Consider the following 22,213-nt stretch of genomic DNA (forward strand, 5'->3'; position numbering starts at 1 on the left):
ATTTGAATTCTTGTTAAAGTTAAATGGGATTTGTATGCATTATGTGATAAAATTATTCAATTAGGTAGCAAAATAACATTAAACTTCAATGTATTCGAAAAGAATTTAGTGTCGAGATTCCAGTCAAAATAACTGTCAAAGATAAAATATAAAATACAACCGCGAACAATTCAAAGTAATTACTTATTTTTTATGGGAAATAAGCCACAATTTTACTAAAAAATGAATTTATTAACGTTTCGAAGACCAAATCGGGTTTCGTTGTCAAAATACAAAATACTATTAAAATAAAACAAACATGTTGTTACTAAGTAAAAAAATTCTTCTAATAATTTATTTAATCTGACTCATTTATATTGGCAATTCAGACGTATATTATACATTTTAAAGTAGAAGACTTTAAAATGATATCGCCAATATTTATGAGTTGCGTTCCTGGGACGACTTTACTAAAAGATAGTTCATTCGATTACATGAAATCAATCCCAACTCAAGAATATCCGTCGCAAAAAAATCATAGCATGTGATCTGTCTTTAAAAAGACAACCAAATGCAACGATGACAGTAAAATTCTCGCGTTAGAGATTCCATAGTAAATTTTATGTGGTTATTTCCCATAAAAAATACGTAATTATAAAAATGCCACAAGGAAATAGCTTCAGAACAACAATTCAAAGTAATCGGCATTACGAATGATTACGAACCATTACGAACTTGCCGGTCTCCAGTTACGTCACGACTTCCGGATGTGCAATATATTATCTTGTTATTTATAGTATCATGGGTAGGGGTACAGGGTACAAGATTTCCCCCATGTGATTTTCTGACGCGCTCGAGTAACGCGCAAAATCCCCGCTTGGACTCCTACACATCTGAAAACTTTTTGCGTTTAAAAAAAAGACAAGTAAAGTGGTAAAATGGACTTTTAATCAGGGAACATTCAATTTTCCGAGCTGCAATTTCTATACAAATTACATTATACCAACAATAAAAAAGAAGAATGACAACTCGATCAATAAACATAAATGACAAGCTATCTGTCAATCAATATTTGCCTTGCTGCCATTTTCATTTTGCCGGCAGGACGAAGGAAGGAATTATAATTATAGAAAAGTTACAGGTAAAATTGTGAAAATTATCTGATTCAACAAAACGATATCGCAAGGGTAAGTACTTATTAGCATTTATAAAACAACCTTCCTTACTTCTTCTTGTCTTATCTTTATGCCTATTATGGCGTCTGGCGTCCGATTATGGCGGTTGTTTGTTTCACCCATTTTTTCCACTCTATTCTGTTTTTGACTAGCCGTTTCATTTCTTCTTTCGTTTTCCCTTGTGCATTTCCTATGTCCTCTATTTGATCTCTCCAATTCTTTCTGGGACGCCCTCATCTACTTTTTGTGTCTTCTCCTTTTTGTGGTGTTTCCCATTTCCAGAATTTTCCTGGGTATCCTTTCTGGTTTCATTTTGAATGTGATATAATATTGGCTCTATTTCCGTTTTGCTTATTTCTTCATTTCTTATTCTATCCCATTTTGATTTTCTTGCCATCTTAAGTATCCATGGCCTTCTATTTTTGACTCATGTTTGTTCTGTATTGTCCAATTTTCACTTACATAGGTTATTACTGGTCTTGTTATTGTATTATGTATTTACTATCAGAACATTGGTGCACTGAAGAAAACATCCAATTTATGACCCTGAATGGATACAACATCGCCTCTTATTTTTGTCGAAAATTCCATATCCATGGAGGTCCATCATCTACATCAAATCTGATATTACTTAATTCAAAACATTAGATGTGTCAGTGAAGAAATGGTGTGTGAGTGCTGTGCGATTTCTCTGTTTATAGCCAATAGGAAAATTTGTGTTATTAGTGTTTATCGTTCGCCATCAGGAGAAGTTCAGAGTTTTCTGTATAAATTACATAATATATTGGAGCTATGCAGTAAGTCACATCATAATATTTATATTTGTGGGGATCTAAACATTGATTATCTTGTCATGTCTAATAATAAGCAATCTTTTAACGAGTTTTTAGTAAGTTATAATCTGAGAATCACGTCTGTGTGAGAATCACGTGGGTAAAAAATCATCTACTAAATTGGGCTACATATTGACAAATATCGAACCACATCTTTATAAGTCAAATGTTTTCGAGGAGCACTTCAGTGACCATAAAGCATTTTCACTTAGTGTAAATTTGCAAGCCAATAAAGTATCGAAAAAAGATAAAAAACCCATCAGTTACAGGGATATGTCAGATGAAAATATGATGATGTTTAAAGCAGGGATTTCTTCTACAGCTTTTGATGAAGTTTATTCCCAATTGAATGCTGAATATGCCACAAATTCATTTGTTGGCATTTTACATTACAATCTAAATTTATATTGTCCAATAAAAACACAGTATAAAACACACAAAACGAATAAGGCTACATGGGTAACAAATGAGGTAAGACATGCTAGTGAAAAGCTAAAAAATCTACACTGGATAGCAAAAAATATAGGGAGTCTCGAGTCTCAAGATACCTTTAAACAGGCAAAAAAAGAATAATTCTCTATTAATAAATACTAAAAAAAACTTTCATATTGACTTAATTAATCAATCTTACAATATATCAAAAACAATTTGGAATTTAGTAAACAGGGAAACTGATAGACAAAAGAACAGGTCTGATATTATTCTGCATTATGATAATAAAATTATTACCAAGTCTTGTGATATTGCTAATTCTTTTGCCTCATATTTTGCTACAATTACAGAATACAATCTTCAAACTCATTTTGGCACATCGTTGCCTTCTTCTTGTACTACCTCAAAAATGTGTAACCAAACATTTTTCTTTTTACCCGTAACTCCAATCGAAATAAAAAATACAATCGATCAATTAAAAAATAAGCCTAGTACTGGTATTGATAACATATCTGTAAAAATAATAAAACTGATTAGTGAGCATATATCGAATCCTTTAACCCATTTAGTTAATCTCTCAATAACAACCAGCCAATTTCCATCCATATTTAAAATGGCAAAAGTTATTCCAATCTTCAAAAAGAATGACCCTCATGATATTTAGAGACCCAAAGTAATAGACCCAAATTAGACCCAAAGTAATAGAGAAGGTTGTATATAACAGAATGTTAAATTTTATAGAAGAATTCAATTTATTAATAGTGTAGGAAACAAAGGTTGAACCTTACAAAATGGACACAAGTCCGGTTTTATTTTTTTTCTGGTATATCAACGGGTGCTTATTATAAGACTAACTTTTTCTGAAAAAAATTCGCCCCGGAACCTCCCTTTTCACCCCTTTAAAGTGGGTAATTTGTGGTTTTTGCGGAACGTAGCCCTTCCTATAACTTTTACAAAAAATTTCTTTTATAGAAATATGAAGAGGACTATATTTTCTACGATTTATTTCCTACACCATCTCTCTATCATCCACCGTTTAGCGGAGGTGGCGCCCTAAAGTTGACAAGTTTTTAAAAAAGATGTTTTTAAAAAAAATATATTTTTCCCTAACTGTAACGGAAATTAAGAAGAAATCCTGCGACAAGTATTCACAAATAATTGACTGATTTTTTGGTATTGGGACCGTGCAAGTTCGGCAAAGCGACCTCTATTTCTACGCTCTGTACTTTTATTCGCACTTTTAATTATATTGGCCAATTATATTAGTCCTGGTTGCTGGATAATTGTCAAGACCATAGTCCAAAAAAATAATAAGAAGAAAAAATAAGATGCAGGTTATGTTTAGCAAACGTAAACAATTGTATGTAGTAAATAAAATCAGTTATTAAAATGCAGTACTGCAAGCAAAATACAATTAATTAAATTTACCTTTATATAATAATTGCATATCATATCAATATTGTGGAGCAATATATAATTTTTCTGCGTCAATGACAGAAGGTATGAAATATACGTCAATTTGACAATTTCAATTGACATTATGAATTATTTAAGATAGTTGCAATATTTCTCCGCGACTCGACACGGTCGTTTCTCGTTTCCCTTTCCAAGTACTTGCACACCGCGAATAGGTTTCACTTAAGGGTAATTGCCCTTTTTTTAATTACAGGGTGTTACATTTTAAAAAACCTCTTTTTATACCATCTGAACCGTTTATGCTAGAGTAAAAAGACTTTCAGCGATTACCCACGTACTGGTGATATTTACAAATTTGTATAATGCACCTCCATTTTTTCCCCGGAACCACCCCCAAAAAAGAAGAATTAATAAATAAAGTGATTTTCTTGGAATCCTTCACACAAAATGCCCTTTATTAATATGCTTCATATATTATTTTGTGCACGTTATTATTACCCATGCATGGACACCAAAAGCAATTTCCTAGTGCAACCCCTGTAGCAAAAAAAAATTAAAAAAATGGGGGGTTGAAAATTTTTTTTTGTTTTTTGCTTTTTGATCCATATGGGCATATGCTTCATCAATAGTGCTTTTCAAAAATATATATGGTTATTGCAACATCTCTGCGAAAACCACCCCTATCCTTGAAAATATACTGCAGAAACTACCCCTATCCCTTGGCGAGCATGTTTTTACGATTTTCTCATTACCTATGTATTCTTTTTAAACAAAACTTATACAAGGTTAAAGACCACTATTTACTCTAAAAATTATGTCCTATTCATTTTTTCGTATAAGCAACCGTTACGGCACAGTGGCGCCGTAAACCTCATATATGCTTTGGCGGGCTCCAGTTTTTGTTTTTTTTTTCGTCATCTGTTCGTTTTATTGATAAAGTACTTATGCAAAATAAAACAACACAGTGTAACCTACAAATTATGACTTATGCACATTTTACATTCTTTGCTCCCCAAAGCCACAGTGGTGGCCCAAAATAAATTTTGGCATATTTTCGCCACCTACATGCATTTTATTGCATTAATGCTACCTTAACAGCACAATATTTACCCTTAGGTGGTCGCTACGCAGTGGCGGATCCAGGGAGGGGTGATGGGGGTGATCACCTCCCCCCCCCCTCTCAAACCAAGTGATATTATATTCAAAGATTATAAAAATATTCATTTATTTTTATAGAAATTTAACCAATTGGCACCCCCCTCTTAACGATGCTGGATCCGCCACTGTCGCTAAAGCATAAAAAGTCATTCTTATAAAAATAATATTAATATAATATAAGTATTTCTATAAAAATAAATGAATATTTTTATAATCTTCAAATATAATACCACTTGGTTTGAGAGGGGTGGGGGTGATCGCCCCCATCACCCCTCTCTGGATCCGCCACTGCTTAGCGACCACTTAGGGGGTGAATATTGTGCTATTAAGGTAGCATTAACGCAATAAAATGCGTGTAGGTGGCGAAAATATGAAAAAAATTTATTTTGGGCCACCACTGTAGCTTTGGGGAGCAAAGAATGTAAAATGTGCATAGGTCATGATTTGTAGGTTACACTGTGTTGTTTTATTTTACATAAGTACTTTATCAATAAAACAAACAGATGACGAAAAAATAAACAAAAACTGGAGCCCGTCAAAGTATATATGAGGTTTACGGCGCCACTGTGCCGTAACGGTTGCTTAAACGAAAAAAATGAATAGGACCTAATTTTTAGAGTAAATAATGGTCTTTAACCTTGTATAAGTTTTGTGAAAAAAAAATGAATAGGTAATGAGAAAATCGTAAAAACATGCTGGATAAGGTATAGGGGTAGTTTCTGCAGTATATTTTCAAGGATAGGGGTGGTTTGCGCAGGGATGTTGCAATAACCATATATATTTTTGAAAAGCACTATTGATGAAGCATATGCCCATATCGATCAAAAAGCAAAAAACAAAAAAAAAATTTCAATCCCCCATTTTATTTATTGTTTTTGGCTACAGGGGTTGCACTAGGAAATCGCTTTTAGTGTCCATGCATGGGTAATAATAACTTGCACAAAATGATATATGAAGCATATTAATGAAGGGCATTGTGTGAAGGATTCCAAGAAAATCACTTTATTTATTAATTCTTCTTTTTTTTTTGGTGGTTCCGGGGAAAAAATGGGGGTGCATTATACAAATTTGTAAATAACACCAGTACATGGGTAATCGCTGAAAGTCTTTTTAGTCTAGCATAAACGGTTCAGATGGTATAAAAAGGGGTTTTTTAAAATGTAACACCCTGTAATTAAAAAAAGGGCAATTACCCTTAAGTGAAACCTATACGAAAAAATCAATCATCTATTTGTGAATAATTTCCGCAGCATTTCTTTTTAATTTCCGTTACAGTTAGGGAAAAATATATATTTTTTTAAAACATCTTTTTTAAAAACTTGTCAACTTTGGGGCGCCACCCTTGCTAAACGGTGGATGATAGAGAGATGCTGTCGGAAATAAATCGTAGAAAATATAATCCTCTTCATATTTCTATAAAAGAAATTTTTTGTAAAAGGTACAGGAAGGGCTACGTTCTGCAAAAACCATAAATTACCCCCTTTAAAGGGGTGAAAAGGGGGGTTCCGGGGCGAAATTTTTTCAGAAAAAGTTAGTCTTATAATAAGCACCCCTTGATATGCCAGAAAAAAAATAAAACCGGACTTGTGTCCATTTTGCAAGGTTCAACCTCTGTTTCCTACACTATAACTCCAAACCAACAGGGATTTAGACCAAAAAAGCCGACACTCGCAGCCGCATGCAACTTGTTTGAGCGTATTTATGATGAATTAGATAGTAGAAACCACGTGGCAGGACTATTTTTTGATCTATCACGAGCTTTTGACTGCTTGGACATAACATTTATTCGCAATAAATTATATAACGCTGGTTTTAGAGGGATATTTCTAGAATGGGTAATAAATTTCTTAAGTGACAGAAAGAGTGTTGTGAAAATTAAAGAATCAAGCTCAGAACCGTACACGACAAACAAAGGAGTACCACAGGGATCCGTGCTGGGACCATTATTATTCCTAATTTTTATTAACGATCTACCAGATCACATAAGGGCACTTATAATATCAATGTTTGCTGACGATACTTCGTTAATAGTCTCTGCACGTACACTCGAGGAATTAAAAATGACAATGAAGACTGTTGTTGACTGCTTTAGATGCTTGTGTAATACCAACAGACTAATATTAAACATTGACAAGACAGAAATTATTTATTTTCATTCATACAACTCATCTACCAATGACTATAACTTAACCATCCATGATAGAAACAATATGTTATCTTCCACTCACTCTACAAAGTTTTTGGGTGTGTTCATTGATTGTAATCTGAAATGGTCAGAGCAAGTGAATTCAGTGAACATGAAATTGAATAAAGCTTTTTATGCTATATCTAAAATTAAAAACACACTACCCATATCAGTATTAATAAACTTTTATTATTGGGACCGTGCAAGTTCGGCAAAGCGACCCCTATTTCTACGCTCTGTACTTTTATTCGCACTTTTAATTATATTGGCCAATTATATTAGTCCTGGTTGCTGGATAATTGTCAAGGCCATAGTCCAAAAAAATAAGAAGAAAAAATAAGATTCGGGTTATGTTATTAAAACATAAACAATTGTATGTAGTAAATAAAATTAGTTATTAAAATACAATACTGCAAGCCAAATAAAATTAATTAAATTTACCTTTATATAATAATTGCATATCATATCAATATTGTGGAGCAATATATAATTTTTCTGCTTCATTGACAGAAGGTATGAAATATACGTCAATTTGACAATTTCAATTGACAATATGAATTATTTAAGATAGTTGCAATATTTCTCCGCGACTCGCGCAGGGTCGTTTCTCGTTTCCCCTTCCAAGTACTTGCACACCGCGAATAGCCTTGCTTACAGCCACATGTGCTATAATGTAATTTTATGGGGGAACTCAGTAGATAGTGCCAAAGTGTTCATTACCCAAAAAAAAAATTATCCGTAAAATTTTTAATTTGGATTATCAACAATCTTGTAAACCAATTTTTATTAAACATCAAATTTTAACTTTCTACTGCCTATATATCTATAAATGTTTACTCTATGTAAAAGAGGAAATAAATACATTTCCAGTAAATGCAGACAATCACTATTACAATACAAGAAGTGCTGAATCTTTACGAGTTCCTAAACACAGAACATCCAAATTTCAAAATAGCTTCAGATATACGGGTCTGACCTTATACAACCATTTGCCAAAAGCTGTGAAAGAAATACCACCTCCACTTAATTTAAAAAAAAATGTTAAAGATTTACTCATAAGAAAAGCATATTATTCGATAAATGAATATCTGGAGGACAAACTGCAGTAGCTTCATATTTTACTTGTAAGAATGTTAATTTATATATTTTATGTTTTGTCAATTTTGTTACACTGTGAATATTGTATTATACACATTGATGTTTTTTTTTTTATACTGAATTCTGTATTGACGTATCCTATACATTTATTTTGAATGTCTTAAAGGATCAATAAAGTATGACTATGACTATGAATCTTTCTTTTCTACTACTAATACATTAAATTCTATATTTTAGATGTACGAAGGAGATGAATACGGGAGTGACTATGAGGAAGGCGATAGTGAAATCTTTAGCTCCTCTTTCAAACCGTCCTATGTCATAGTGGCCATTGATACGCACCCATGCATGTTCAAAAAAAAGAGCGAAAAGGAACAAATGCCATTTCGTATATGCCTTGAAGCCTTGGCAGAAGTTATGGAAACCTTGATTTTCAAAAAAGACACCAGAATGTGGAGTCCATTTGCTGTTGTTCTAGCTGGTGCAGCTACTCCCTTAATCAGTTTTAACCAAAGCGTATTGGATACTGTTAAGTTTCTACAAGTAAAATGTAGACAAACAGATGCTGAATTGACCTCTCAGCACCAAAGAAAAACATCTTTAAATGTGTCTTCATTTTTTCTTACCTGCAAGAAACTATTCCATGAAATCAAGTCTGTTTTTCATAAAAGAACCCTTCTTTATTTGAGCAACGATGATAAACCTGTAACTGACAAAAATGCTCGTTTTACAGCCTTTAACGAGATCAAGACATTTGCAGCCAGTCAAATAGAGTTTCAGATTATTCCTACAATACAAGATTTTCAGTACAAGTTGTTTTACAATGAATTGTTCAGCATTATCGGTAATCCAAAACGAGAAGAAATCTGCACTGATAAAGAAGGATTAGCAGAAAAATTGTCTTCTTTATTAATGGTGTCTATAATGGAAACTAGAATACTTTTCTATCCGTTTCCAGATGATACAGAGCGCTATTTGAAATGTAAAAGATTCGCTTATACTACAAACATTCAGCTGTATAATCAGTACATGACAAAAGATGGAAAGAAAGTCATCAATACAGATGCTCCTCCGGATGACCAAGAATACTTTAGACTCAAGTCTGAGGATCCAAACCAAGAACACATGAGATTCGATGCGCTAGAGAAGGAGCGTTTGATGGACAGTGTAACTCCCAAGGGTCTTACTCTAGCCTTTGTTGGAGATAGACAAATCGGTTATGGCCATACGTTCTTTAATACACAAATACTGAAAGTTGATCCAACAGAGACCTTGCCGTACTTCAATAAGTTTTGGGATCATTGTGTAAATTCGAAGAAAGTTTTGGTTTGTCTTTCAAAACTTAGACAGCCTGATAGACCGAGATATGTGGAGCTCATTCCAGTCTTGTGTAATGGGCAGCAGATGTTTTTGGGTAATTTTTTTAACTTTATTTATTTATTTATATACGGGATTACCCCCATTACAAAACATAAAGTATAAAATCAATCTCTGTAATATCTACTAAACTAGAGTAAAATAAATCTTAATTACACATTAAACAAAAACGAAATATTAATAGTTATCCATTACACATATTACATCTATTACACAAATCAGTTAAAATAAACAAAAAACAAAAAAGTACCTGTCAAACTCTTCTAATCCGATTCTTAAATGCAGCCAAGGAGACATCAAACATTTCCAAGTTATTCTCATTTATAATTTTTAGTGTTCACTCAATGGGCGAATGCATACCAGTTTGTTCGATGAAAAGGTATATAAAACAAATCAACATGTCAGACTTCTGGAGGGAACTTCTTTATATACACTAAGCATCAAAATTAACGCACCACCTTAAAAATGAGACATTTTTGATGTCTCGTATTTCCTAAACCTGTTGTCTGATTTGAGTAATTTTTTTAATATACAGGGTGTCCAGAAACTCTACCGACAAATGAAGACAGGAGATTCGTCATGTAATTTTAAGACATTTTAACCCAATTCATCGTCCGAAAATGCTTCCTAAGGGAGCTAGAGCTATTTGAAGATGGCGTCTTGTAATAGGGAACTTGCATAAAATTTTAAATTCGAAAAAAATGTTATAAATCGCAACAGAACATAATTTAAAACATGTATCAAATATTAAAAATTTTTGTTTGGGTTTCGTTTGGCCCCTAAAGATGATTAAAAATTCAAATTAAAACAGGTGGCCCAAAACGCGTCGTGATGTCATTCGTTTAAATTATGTTTACATTCTTCCAAAAAAGTAAACAAAATTTAAAATTAGACATTATAAACGTCAGTAGAAAATACAGTTATGTAACCTCACAAGTGTTTTTGATAGTTTGAACTATTTTACAGTTTCCTTTAAAAATAAGATTTCCAAAATTTCATGCCTTAAAACCTCATAATAACAAGTAGGTACAAATTTAAAATCTATATATATTTTTTTGTTTTCTGGCCTTGGTTTAGAGAACCTTTAGTCAATTTAAAATAGTTCAAACGATCAAAAACACTTGTGACATTACATAACTGTATTTTCTATTGACGTTTATAATGTCTAATTTTAAATTCTGTTTACTTTTTTGGAAGAATGTAAACATAATTTAAACAAATGACGTCACGACGCGTTTTGTGCCACCTGTTTTAATTTGAATTTTTAATCATCTTTAGGGGCCAAACAAAACTTTTTAATCTTTGATACATGTTTTAAATTATGTTCTGTTGTGATTTATAACATTTTTTTCGAATTTAAAATTTTATGCAAGTTCCTATTAGTTTTTCTTAAATACCTCCAGAACGCTTCTATTTAGAAAAACAAAAATTGGTACGCATCCTTATCTTCCAGAGATAAATCGATTTCATCCATTGTGAATTTCTAGTACCAGTCATAGGCGTCCGTTTTGGGTAGGGCAACGGATATTTTATCGCATAACTTTTTATCTTTAACTTTTTAATCATTTTTGATACTAGATTATTATATTGTGAGATATTCTAGTACTAAAAGGTACTCTTGATTTAAGTCAGTAGGACACACCGTTTTCTAGAAAAATCAATTTGAAAATTTTTCGTTTTTTGAATTTGACAAAAAAATTGAAAAAAAACTGGTTTTTTTTTTAATTTTTTTTTGGAAATTCAAGAAACGAAAAATTTTCAAATCGATTTTTTTAGAAAACGGTGTGTTCTACCGACTTAAATCAAGAGTACCTTTTAGTACTAGGACACCTCATAATTTAATAATCCAGTGTCAAAAATGCTTAAAAGTTAAAGACATAAAAGTTATGTGATAAAATAACTGTTGCCCTACCCAAAACGGACGCCTATGACCGGTACTAGAAGTTCACAATAAATGTAATCGATTTATCTCTGAATGATAAATATGCGTACCAATTCTCATCTTTCTAAATAAAAGCGTTCTGGAGTTATTTAAGAAAAACTAATTACAAGACGCCATTTTTAAAGAGCTCTAGCTCCCTTAGGGAGCATATTCAGACTAGAAGAATTGGGTTAAAATGTCTTAAATTTATCTGAGGAATCTCCTGTCTTCATTTGTCGGTAGAGTTTCTGGACACCCTGTATTATAGATTTATTATTCAAGAATATCGTTGTAATAATATTGTTGCTAAACAGGTAAGTGTCATTGTATACCGGGTGTAACAATGTTAGTGTGTTTTTTCCTCAAAGTTCGGAACACCCTGTGGAATATTCCAGTGTATATAAAATATTGAAATTAAAACTCAACTGTAGCCTTAGGCTTTCTTAACATTTTGCTTTTTGATTCATTCGCTTATGTTGGATAATAAAAAAGTTAACCCGGATCAGCCACAGTCCCGATTAATCCGACTTATCGAGGTTCCACTGTACTTTAACAACTAGCAACGTTCTTCATCAATAAAGGGTGTTTCTAAATAAGTGCGACAAACTTTAAAGGGTAATTCTGCATGAAAAAATATTGACTGTTTGCTTGATAAACATATGTCTGCAAATGCTTCGTTTTCGAGATACGGGATGTTGAATTTTTTCTTACAAATTGATTGTTTATTTATTGCTCTAAAACCGGTTGAGGTATGCAAATGGAATTTAGAAGGTTTTAAGAGGTAGTTATTGCGCATTTTTTGACACAATTAAGAATTTTATACTTACCATTGGTGTGCATACGGGTCATATTACCCGGTCATATTACCTGTATGCACGCCAATGGTGAATATAAAATTCTTAGTTGTAAGTCAATACCAAATTTCATTTGCATATCTCAACCGGTTTTAGAGCAATAAGTAAATCATCAGTTTGTAAGAAAAAATTCAACATCCTGTATCTCAGAAACGACGCATTTGTGGACATATGTTTATGAAGCAAACGCTCATTATTTTTTATACACAATTACCCCTTAAAGTTTGTCGCACTTATTTAGAAACACCCTGTATTGATGAAGAACGTTGCTAGTTGTTAAAGTACCTAACTTTTTTATTATCCAACATAAGCGAATGAATCAAAAAGCAAAATATTAAGAAAGCCAAAGCTACAGCTGAGTTTTAATTTCAATATTCTATATGCGCTGGAATATTTCATGGGCTGTTCCGAACTTTGAGGAAAAAACACTATCATGGTTATACCCGGTATACAATGACACTGACCTGTTTATTATATCTCGAGAAGGACAACAGTTTTCTTCAGAAGAAGGGAATTTACAACTTGGTATTGATCAGGGCAGTGTCATGGGACCACTTCTTTTTGCTTTCTACATTAACAATCTTGTAGTGAAATACCGAGCAGTGAGTCTCACCTTGTAAATTTTGCAGGTGATGCAAACTTATTAACATTAGCATTAATGTTTGAGGATCTTCTGAGTATTTCTTCAGATCACTTAAAAACAGCTCAGAATTGGTTCTTGAAAAATAAATTGGTTTTAAATACTGAGAAGACTAACTGTGTTTGTTTTCACACAAAGCAAAATAATGAGATAATTCCAGAGGAGATTGAGTTGGATGATCAAACTGTTGTATTATCAACAAATACAAAATTCTTGGGTATTTACATAGATCAACATCTGAATTGGTCAGAGCATCTGTGTGTTGTTCGCAAAAGAATCAACAAGGCATGCTCATTCATTACGAGTAATGTCCAAGTATTTGAATTTACAACACCTTAAGACAGTTTATTTTGCAAACATCTACTCAGTGTTCAGATATGGTATTATTTTCTGGGGCGGAGGAACTGATGTTGATAGAGTATTCATTGCTCAGAAGAGAGCAATAAGAACAATGCTCAAGATAAAAGCTCGAAGGACCTGTAGGGGAAAATTTAAGGAGTTCGGATTATTAACGGTGGCAGGGCTTTATGAGTGTTTACTGTTCCTGTTCAAGAATAGGGATAGGTTTACACATTCTGAGCCAAAACACAGCATACCCACTAGGTATGTAAAGCTCAATTTTCCTATACATAGGCTAGTCGCAACAGAGAGAGGACCTACATATTTGTGTATACAATTTTTTAACTAATTACCTGTTAGAATTAAATTGCAACAGACTTTTAATATATTTAGAACTGAAATAAAAAGCATTTTATTGGATTTAGAACCATATTCTGTGTATGAGTTTTTAAATCACACATTTTAACTCATAGTAGTTGTAATTTAAACAAGTGTGCTGTTTACAATTTTTTTTAATAAAAGATATTTTGAATTTGAACAATATTATTACATCGATATTCTTGAATAATAACGCTATAACATACATATTAAAAAATCACTCAAATTGGACAATAGGTTTAGAAAATACGACACATCAAAGATGTCCCACTTGTAAGGTGCTGCATTAATGTTGACGCTTAGTGTATTTATTTATGTATACTAGTCCAGGCACCCAAGCTTTTCGCCTCGCAATTTTTACAGAATGGATCGATTTGCTTGAAAATTTGAGAATAAGTAGTGGATAGTACAAGGATCGAAATCTATATGATGCCGAAAGGCACTTTTACCATGGGGGTGGTTGCCACCCCATGTCGGGTGGCAACCACCGGACACCCAAACATTCATTCTAAACAAAAATGTTCTATACATTTTTTTGATAAAATTAATAGTTTTCGATTTATTCGCTATCAAAAGTGTTTTTTATATAGAAAAAATCAATGTTTTTAATCAGATTTTCTGCTAATAATTCAAAAAGTTTTCATTTTAAGAAAACAACCTTACTTAACAAAAATGTAACATGAAAAAATAAACAAAATTGTTCTTTTTTAATTTTCTTTACGACCAATAGTAATCGAGCTATACTTTATTATATGTTAGCTCTTCTTCATCAAATGCTAAATATTGTAGTTTCAAAATCAAAAGACGGGATAACTATGCATTTTTCAAGGATAACTTATAAAAACTAATTTAAAGTATTTAAAAAGATGTATGTAGTCCCGACACTGAAAAGTAAAAGGGACTCGATAAGACTAATATGTATATAAAAGATGTACAGTAGAACCCCGCAAATCCGAACTAATTGGGGGGACAGCCTGTTCGGATTCCGAAAAGTTCGGATTATCCGAAAGTTAGCCTTAACTAGTAGTTCAAAGCTTTCATTGTGATTTTGAGTAGCCAAACGGTCTCGCAAGGGTGTGGACAATATTTTTGGACTCAAGTTGACTACGAGAGAAAGAAAGCAAGTTTGTGTTTAACCTTTATAAATACTTTATAAACCTAAAAATATTAAAGTATAATATTTATTTTTAAGAAATTTTAAATGTCAAAGTCCTAGTAATCCTACATTGTCCAATTTTCTGGCTTTACTCTGTATAATGAACATGTTTTTAAGTTTTTGTCTTGAATTTTTAAATTTTTTTCGCTTTCCGTTGGTTCGGATTTGCCGAAAGTTCGGATTCGCGGGGTTCGGATTTACGGGGTTCTACTGTATGTTTAAAAATAAAAAAAAAAGTAGCTCAAAATTAAGTGACTTATAATGAAAAGAATGTCAATCCCTATTTTTTCAGCAAAAAAGTGATTGGAAACAACCCCCTAATTACCATCCTAATTAAAATTAGTCATTGACCTTATTCTGCCTTCTTTATTTATGTATTGTTAACCCTTAAACGCCCAAGAGTGGGTAAAAAATGTCCACCTAATGCGTATTCCCTTGTAACATATTTATTAAGTGTTTAAATTTTTTTTAAAAACTATTTATTGTTAAAAAAACCCATTATCGAATGTTAATTTGGTTCTACCAATATTTTTGAAAATAAAAGCAGCATCTTAAGTTAAATATGGATGGGCATAAAAAGTACACCCTTGGCAAAACTTGTTACTAAAGGTTTCTATATAATTTCTCGTTGGTAGGAAGATAATCCATATAATTATCAATGTATAATTACATAATCTACATAATTATCCGCCAATGAGGAGGCTGAAAGAAAGAATATGGAGAAAATCGACAAATCTGAATTACTGGCTTTTACTGGTATGTTAATTTTGATGTACATTGTAATTTTGTTGTAACGTTTGTAAATTGTTTATATAAATATTTTAGAAGATGCTGTGTTTATTAAGCATAAGATTCTTAAGTTTAACGATGTTCTACACCTTCGGCAAAGAATTAAGGATTTGCATGAAATTTTAGTATGTTATAGTTTACTTCAAAAAACTAAAACTTGATTTTTTAAAAATTGTTTTACCGTGCCGTTTAATTACTATTAAGGGTCAAAGTTAAGTTTTAACATGGGCTCTTATGGGAATTCTTAAAAAGTTATTAACTTTTGACCCAAATTTACGATTTTTAATTATTTGTGCTTAAATTAAAGGTTTTTTGTAAGGAATAACATATTCAAAAATGAGGATTGTTTACCGTACCATTTATTTTTAATTTATTTATTATAATTAATTCCGTAATTTATTCCGCAATTTCCGTAATTTATTATAATTTATTTTTATAAAGTATTCAATACTGAAACATATGATTTGAGTAATCTGCTATAAATGCATTGTTACCAACTTTCGCTTGCATATAAGTTTCCCCCCTTTCCTCTGAGAGGCATACCCCGCAACGAAGGTGTAGAACGTCGTTAATCCATTTTCAACAACTCTCAATAAATATATTAGCTATTTTCGAGGTGGACATTTTTTACCCATCCTTGGGCGTACATGGAACCTAAAAAAGGTTGGGCGTTTAAGGGTTAATAGATTCTAGAAGTTTTACTGGCTTAGAATGATAAGTTTTTAAAAAAATGGAGTTAAAAGCGAATAACGAATTTTTGTAGTTTTGTAAAAAAATACCTTTTTCTTCAAAATAGAAAGATTAGCATCAGAGATACGAAAAAATGTTTACATATGAAATTGTAGCTTATTTAATTCCCAAGAACTTGGTTTGCGAGAATGTTTACTCACTATTTGTCACTAATGCCAAATAGTAGTCTATTCGATGAATAAAGTTATTCAACCAATAAAACTGACACATCTATGTTTCACTAACGTCAAATAGGACTTAGTTTATTTATGTATGAAATAAATATTTATTCTTCAAATAAATTGGCATGTTAACCTTGCTTTAAATATCTATAACAAACAAAATTCGTAAGTTTAACTTTAAATTATCAAAATTGTATTGAAACACAATAAAAATATAATCGACTACTAAATTTTATTTTGGATTTAGTGCCTGCAGTCATATAAACCCAAATAAACAACAACAAATTTTATTTGACGAATAACTATTCACTGATTTATTTGTTGTTGTTGGTGAAACCGGCCATTACTAAAATTATTAAATTAATTCAGTCAATTTGTACTCTACGAGCTCCCTACTTTGGGGATTTCTTTCATTATATATGTATTTTGGGCTGCTGAATTCGAATATGAGGTATGCGGACAAAATTTTATGACGGAACATTGAGTAAATCACGAAAAAAGAGAAAAATTTCTGCTTTTCCCCCTTTTTTGCTTATATTTCGAAAACTATTAACTTTTAGTAAATGGTCATGTTATCAGAAATTAAAGTACTTAAAATTCTCTACAAATATCACTACAGTGCCGGCAAAAAATCTTTACATTACCAAATAAATCACCAAATTTGAAGACAATTTGCATGCGTTCTGTCTGCTCTTGGAGGGGAGGGTAGGAGAGGGGGATAGCATACTTGCGGTGGCAATTATCTGTAGTTTACGGACCGCTTGGCTTATTTAAGGTATTCTGCGCGTTTGTACTGTAAACAGTTGGCTTTGTGTGGGTAGTCAGTGTTAAACTTCTTCTCATTTACTGCGTAAAGTTGGAGATCATCAAATTCTAAATTGAACTGACAAATATATGGGTCGAAAGAAACTCACAAAAGACGAGAAGGTTTGTGCTTTAACATTTCTAGAGAAAGGAGACTCTGTAATTACTGTAGCTTCTGATATTAGTGCTTCAAGAGGAGCTATTTATCAACTGAAAGTTCGGCTGCAAGGTTTCAGTTGATAAATAGCCCCTCTTGAAGCACCAATATCACGTGCTACAGTAATTACAGAGCCTAATTCTCCAGTAATGTTAAAGCACGAACCTTCTCCTCTTTTGTAAGTTTCTTTCGACCCACATTTGTCAGTTCAATTTAGAATTTGACGATCTCAAACTTTACACGATAAATGAGAAGACGTTTAACACTGACTACCCGCACAAAGCCAACTGTTTACAGTGCAAACGCGCAGAATACCCCAAATTAGCCAAGGGGTCCATAAACTACAGATGATTGCTGTCGCAAGTACGCTATCCCCTCCCCTACCCTTCCCCCTCCAAGCGCAGACAGAACGCATGCAAATTTGGTGATTTATTTGGCAATGTAAAGATTTTTTTTTGCCGGCACTGTATTTTTTTTCAGACGAAGCTTTCTGTCTAAAGTACAGGTTGAAATTGGCCAATTTTTAACTGTCTCTGTAAGACCCACTTTTACATTTCAAAACTTTATTTTTTATTAGAATGCTGTCATTTGATAAATTTCTCCTAGTTTTCCGCACAAATAATTAAAACAAAGGTCGAAATTTTACAAATTCATTATCACAAAAAAGGTAGGACTCTAACAAAATAAAACTTAATACAAAATGTTGTATAATATAAAATTATATGAGCCGTTGTCTTTTAGAAGGTCCTGGCTGTGGTTCTCCGGTGGCGATGAGTCCCGGTATATATTCTGCTTGTTCTGGAAAATAAAAAAGATGGTGTTAGTTCTAAAGGAGAGATGACGATTGCGAAATAGATTGTCAGATTAAACATACCTTCCGCATTGTGCTGAGGTTCTTCATTGGCATCATGTCCTGGCTCAGGGTCTGATTGCTCCATCATCAGCCTCAGGGGTCATTCTCCTGGAAAATAAAAGAGGTAGTGAGATACTTACTTGTGATCATTTATCAAGGAGAGATGAAAGATTACGAAATAACTTGTCAGATTCTACATACCTCTGTCTCTTTCTTAAATCTCTTTTACGTCTTATATCAGAGCTATCTTCCAGGGGCTCAACGTTGTCACACAGTACTTCGCATGATGTGCAAATTGATATTGATTAAAAAGAAATATACTGTAGTAGTGAGTTTGGTGTAGGATCCAAAGTGGTTGGCACTGACACGAGACCACTAGTAGTTTTTTTCCGACCCCTCTAACTTGGATCTTTTTGTTGCTCTTCAGGTGTGGCTTGATATAAAGATAACCATTGCTGCACCTGATAGTAAACTCTTAAGTGAATGTTCTCGTGCAGCAGATTCGGTAGGGGGTAATGAGACAATGTTGGTCTTACTATATTTTTGTATGATAAAATATGTATTGTCCGTATCTCAAATCGTTCAGACTGGTCTCTTTTTTTCATATAGAGCCATGAGAAACATGTTTCCTGCTGTGGCAACTTCATCCTGATGTACATTAGCATTAGGGTCTTTAAAAGCCTCAAAGGTTGGTTGCAAGTCTGTGTTCTTCTGCAGGACTTTAAGAAATTTCAGGTTCCCCTGATTAAACAATGCAGAAGTAGTATCACAACCACTCATCGCATCTAGGAATAAGATTTGCTCCATTAGGATTTTTTCAGCAGCCAGATGAGGGTTGTAGAAGCTTTGCGAAACCTTTACTTTTCCTGGTTTCAGAAAAAATACAATTTCTGTGTTAGGACTACACAGGCCAATCAAAATGACCAGAAGGTTGATATCTTCCCCCACCACTGTCACATGTTCATTTGACGGTGCCATCTCAAGATCTGTTGTGATAATTAGAATATCAGTATCCTCCACAGGATGGAGGATGTAAATTTATCAAATGACAGCATTCTAATAAAAAATAAAGTTTTGAAATTTAAAAAGTGGGTTTTGCAGAGACTGTTAAAAATTGGCAATTTTCAACTTGCACTTTAGACTGAAACGTTCGTCTTAAAAGATATCAGAACTACCCCAAAACTTTCCTAGTTAAAACACAGTTTAATTGAATTAAATTGAAACATGTTAAAATAACCAAATTACACAGCAGGTCAAGTAGTAGTGATTTATTCCTTGATTTTTTTTTTTTAGAAAAACGGCTACCATTCGGAAATGAAATAGTAATGCCATTTAAATATCCTTTCCCCTTGCCCGAAGAAGAAGTTGATGACAAGAGAAAACTTGTCATAGAACAATTGGTCGAGAAACTTACATTCGACTTTAATCTCAAAATGTTACCAGATGTCAATCTGCAAAAGAAAAAGGCCTACATCAAAGCAAAACTACTGGACATTTTTCCAGAGCCAGTTAATAATGTTGAAATAGATAGCACCGCATTAGATGGAGTTCTTGAGGAAGTAGTAGCAGAAATACAGGCAAAGTTCCAGTTGACTGATACATTCAAAAGGAAAGCCCCTCAACATTACAACAGAAGAAACAAGAGAGGAAAATAATCAACAAAAATGTGTTTTTTAAATATTTTTATACCATTTTGTGTTTAGTTTCTCCATTGATATGAAAAAAAAAAATTGAATTAAATATAATTTTGAGATGCTTTCATTTTATTATTGTCTTTTTCTTCTTTCCGATAAATTTCTTATTCTACTTTCATACTTTGATAAACCTTGATAAACTTTGATTTCAATATCTGTATCATAGGGGGCTTCATTACTATTACCAGTGGCGGTTCCAGCGTCGCTAAGAGGTGGGGGCCGATTGACTAAATTTCTATAAAAATAAATGAATGTTTTTATAATCTTCATATACAGTACGCAAATCGTTCAGCTGGACATAGGAAATATGCATTGAGAGAACTGTGGCAACTGCGCTAACATGTGCTAGTTGAAGCTTCTGTTCGAGTATGAGTTTTTGGTCCAATAGAGCTGCAGAAATTAGAACGAACAGAATGGATAAGTTTTGAAGCATGGCTGTCCATAAATCTGCCGTGCTTAGCCAAAACGCCGTATCTACAGAGACATCACATTTGAATAAAATCGATTTTTGTTCGAAGTATTCGTATACATTTACACAGGATACGGCATAAGATGCGGTGTGTTTAATGTGTTTTGGCTTAACATTCTTAGTAAGCAAATAAGATTGATATGCACATTTGGGTTAGAAAGAAGTAAAAATTTAATTTTTCCAGATTTTTGTAGATACAGCGTTTTTGCTAAGCACGGCAGAAATAAGTCAAATACAAAGTTTATGATTAATGAACTAATAATTTTACTTTAATTTTTAAAATATTTTTTATTTAAAAACTAATTTCAAAACTAAACAGTTTTCCCACCCCCTTAGGCCAAAAATATTTAGCTACTACATTGTCATATTTTGACATTTATGTGTGTCAGTCGAATGATTTGTCAATTTTGTGGTTAATGCCCCTTAATGCTAATAACCATATTGTCATCGAGAGAGCTCAGTTCCCACAATTATCTCAATACATCGAGGGCTGAGAACAATAAGGTTCCAAGCGCCATTTCATAAATTTTTCAAGACACAAATTTCTAATTTTAAACTATCATAACTTCGTTATTTGAAGGACTGTAAATCTTAAAATTATTTTATACTACATTGTGGTAAATTGTGATAACGCCTCACGTTAGCTAATGTCATAAATAAGATTCTAATGTCCAATTTTGTAACATATTTACTGCCGTCTGTTGTGTACTTGGAACCTTTCATAAAAAATTTTAAATTTTCTAAAAATGCTTAGCGCAATTGGTGAAATTAATCATCATCCAACCAATTCACGTCCACTGCTGGACATAGGTCTCCCCCAATTTTTTCCACACTTCACGGTTTTGTGCTGATTTCCGGCGGCCTTCCTCATCTGCGTTTATCTTATCTTGGTCTCCATTCCATCAGCTTTCGTGTTCATCTTGAATCTTTCAGCCTGGCGACGTGTCCTGCCCAGTTCCATTTGAGCCTGAGGTGAAATTAAGGTATAAATTTCAAAATAAAACAAATATTTATTTTTAAATAAAAAAACACAAAAAATATTTTTCTTGAATTTAGCTTAAACAACAGAACTTAAAATGAAAAAAAAAATACTTATACAGTATGGAAAAACCTAATTAAATTTATCTTTTTTTGTATTCAGAAATTAATGCCCTCATAATTCTCTTTTATTGTTTAAATTTTTGTTATTATCAACACAATAGCAATAAACTGTTAAAAGTTTATTTATTTCGTTAAAATCATATAATAGAAGTATAACTTCTTACATGCGTTCAAAGTACACACACATTCTTTTATTTTTGTTTTGATAAAATTAGTTTCAATATTTATTACAAAGACCAATGGTAACACGTCAAGGCCAATTGAAATACAACGAGGTGTTAGACAGGGTTGTGTGCTATCACCCATACTGTTTAACGTCTACTCTGAGGTAATATTTGTGAACGCTTTATCGCACTCTTTAGAAGGAATCAGGATAAACGGTCAAAGAGTAAATAACATCCGCTATGCAGATGACACGGTATTAATGACTGATTCGGACCATAGTTTGCAGATACTGTTGGATAGGGTTACTGAGAGTTGTGAAAAAAAATGGG

General features: G+C 32.7%; 1 protein-coding gene across 1 annotated transcript; it reads left to right on the forward strand.

The window, feature by feature from the left end:
- Positions 1–1,015: 1,015 nt before the first annotated feature.
- LOC114335160 (uncharacterized) lies at positions 1,016–20,221 on the forward strand. The gene is made up of 3 exons (XM_028285340.2): positions 1,016–1,166; positions 8,514–9,690; positions 19,749–20,221. The coding sequence occupies exons 2-3, from the start codon at positions 8,514–8,516 to the stop codon at positions 20,108–20,110; spliced, it is 1,539 nt and encodes a 512-aa protein (XP_028141141.2). The 5' UTR covers positions 1,016–1,166; the 3' UTR covers positions 20,111–20,221.
- Positions 20,222–22,213: the final 1,992 nt, after the last annotated feature.

This window comes from Diabrotica virgifera, chromosome 9 (assembly GCF_917563875.1).
Source record: "Diabrotica virgifera virgifera chromosome 9, PGI_DIABVI_V3a".
NCBI lineage: Eukaryota > Metazoa > Arthropoda > Insecta > Coleoptera > Chrysomelidae > Diabrotica > Diabrotica virgifera.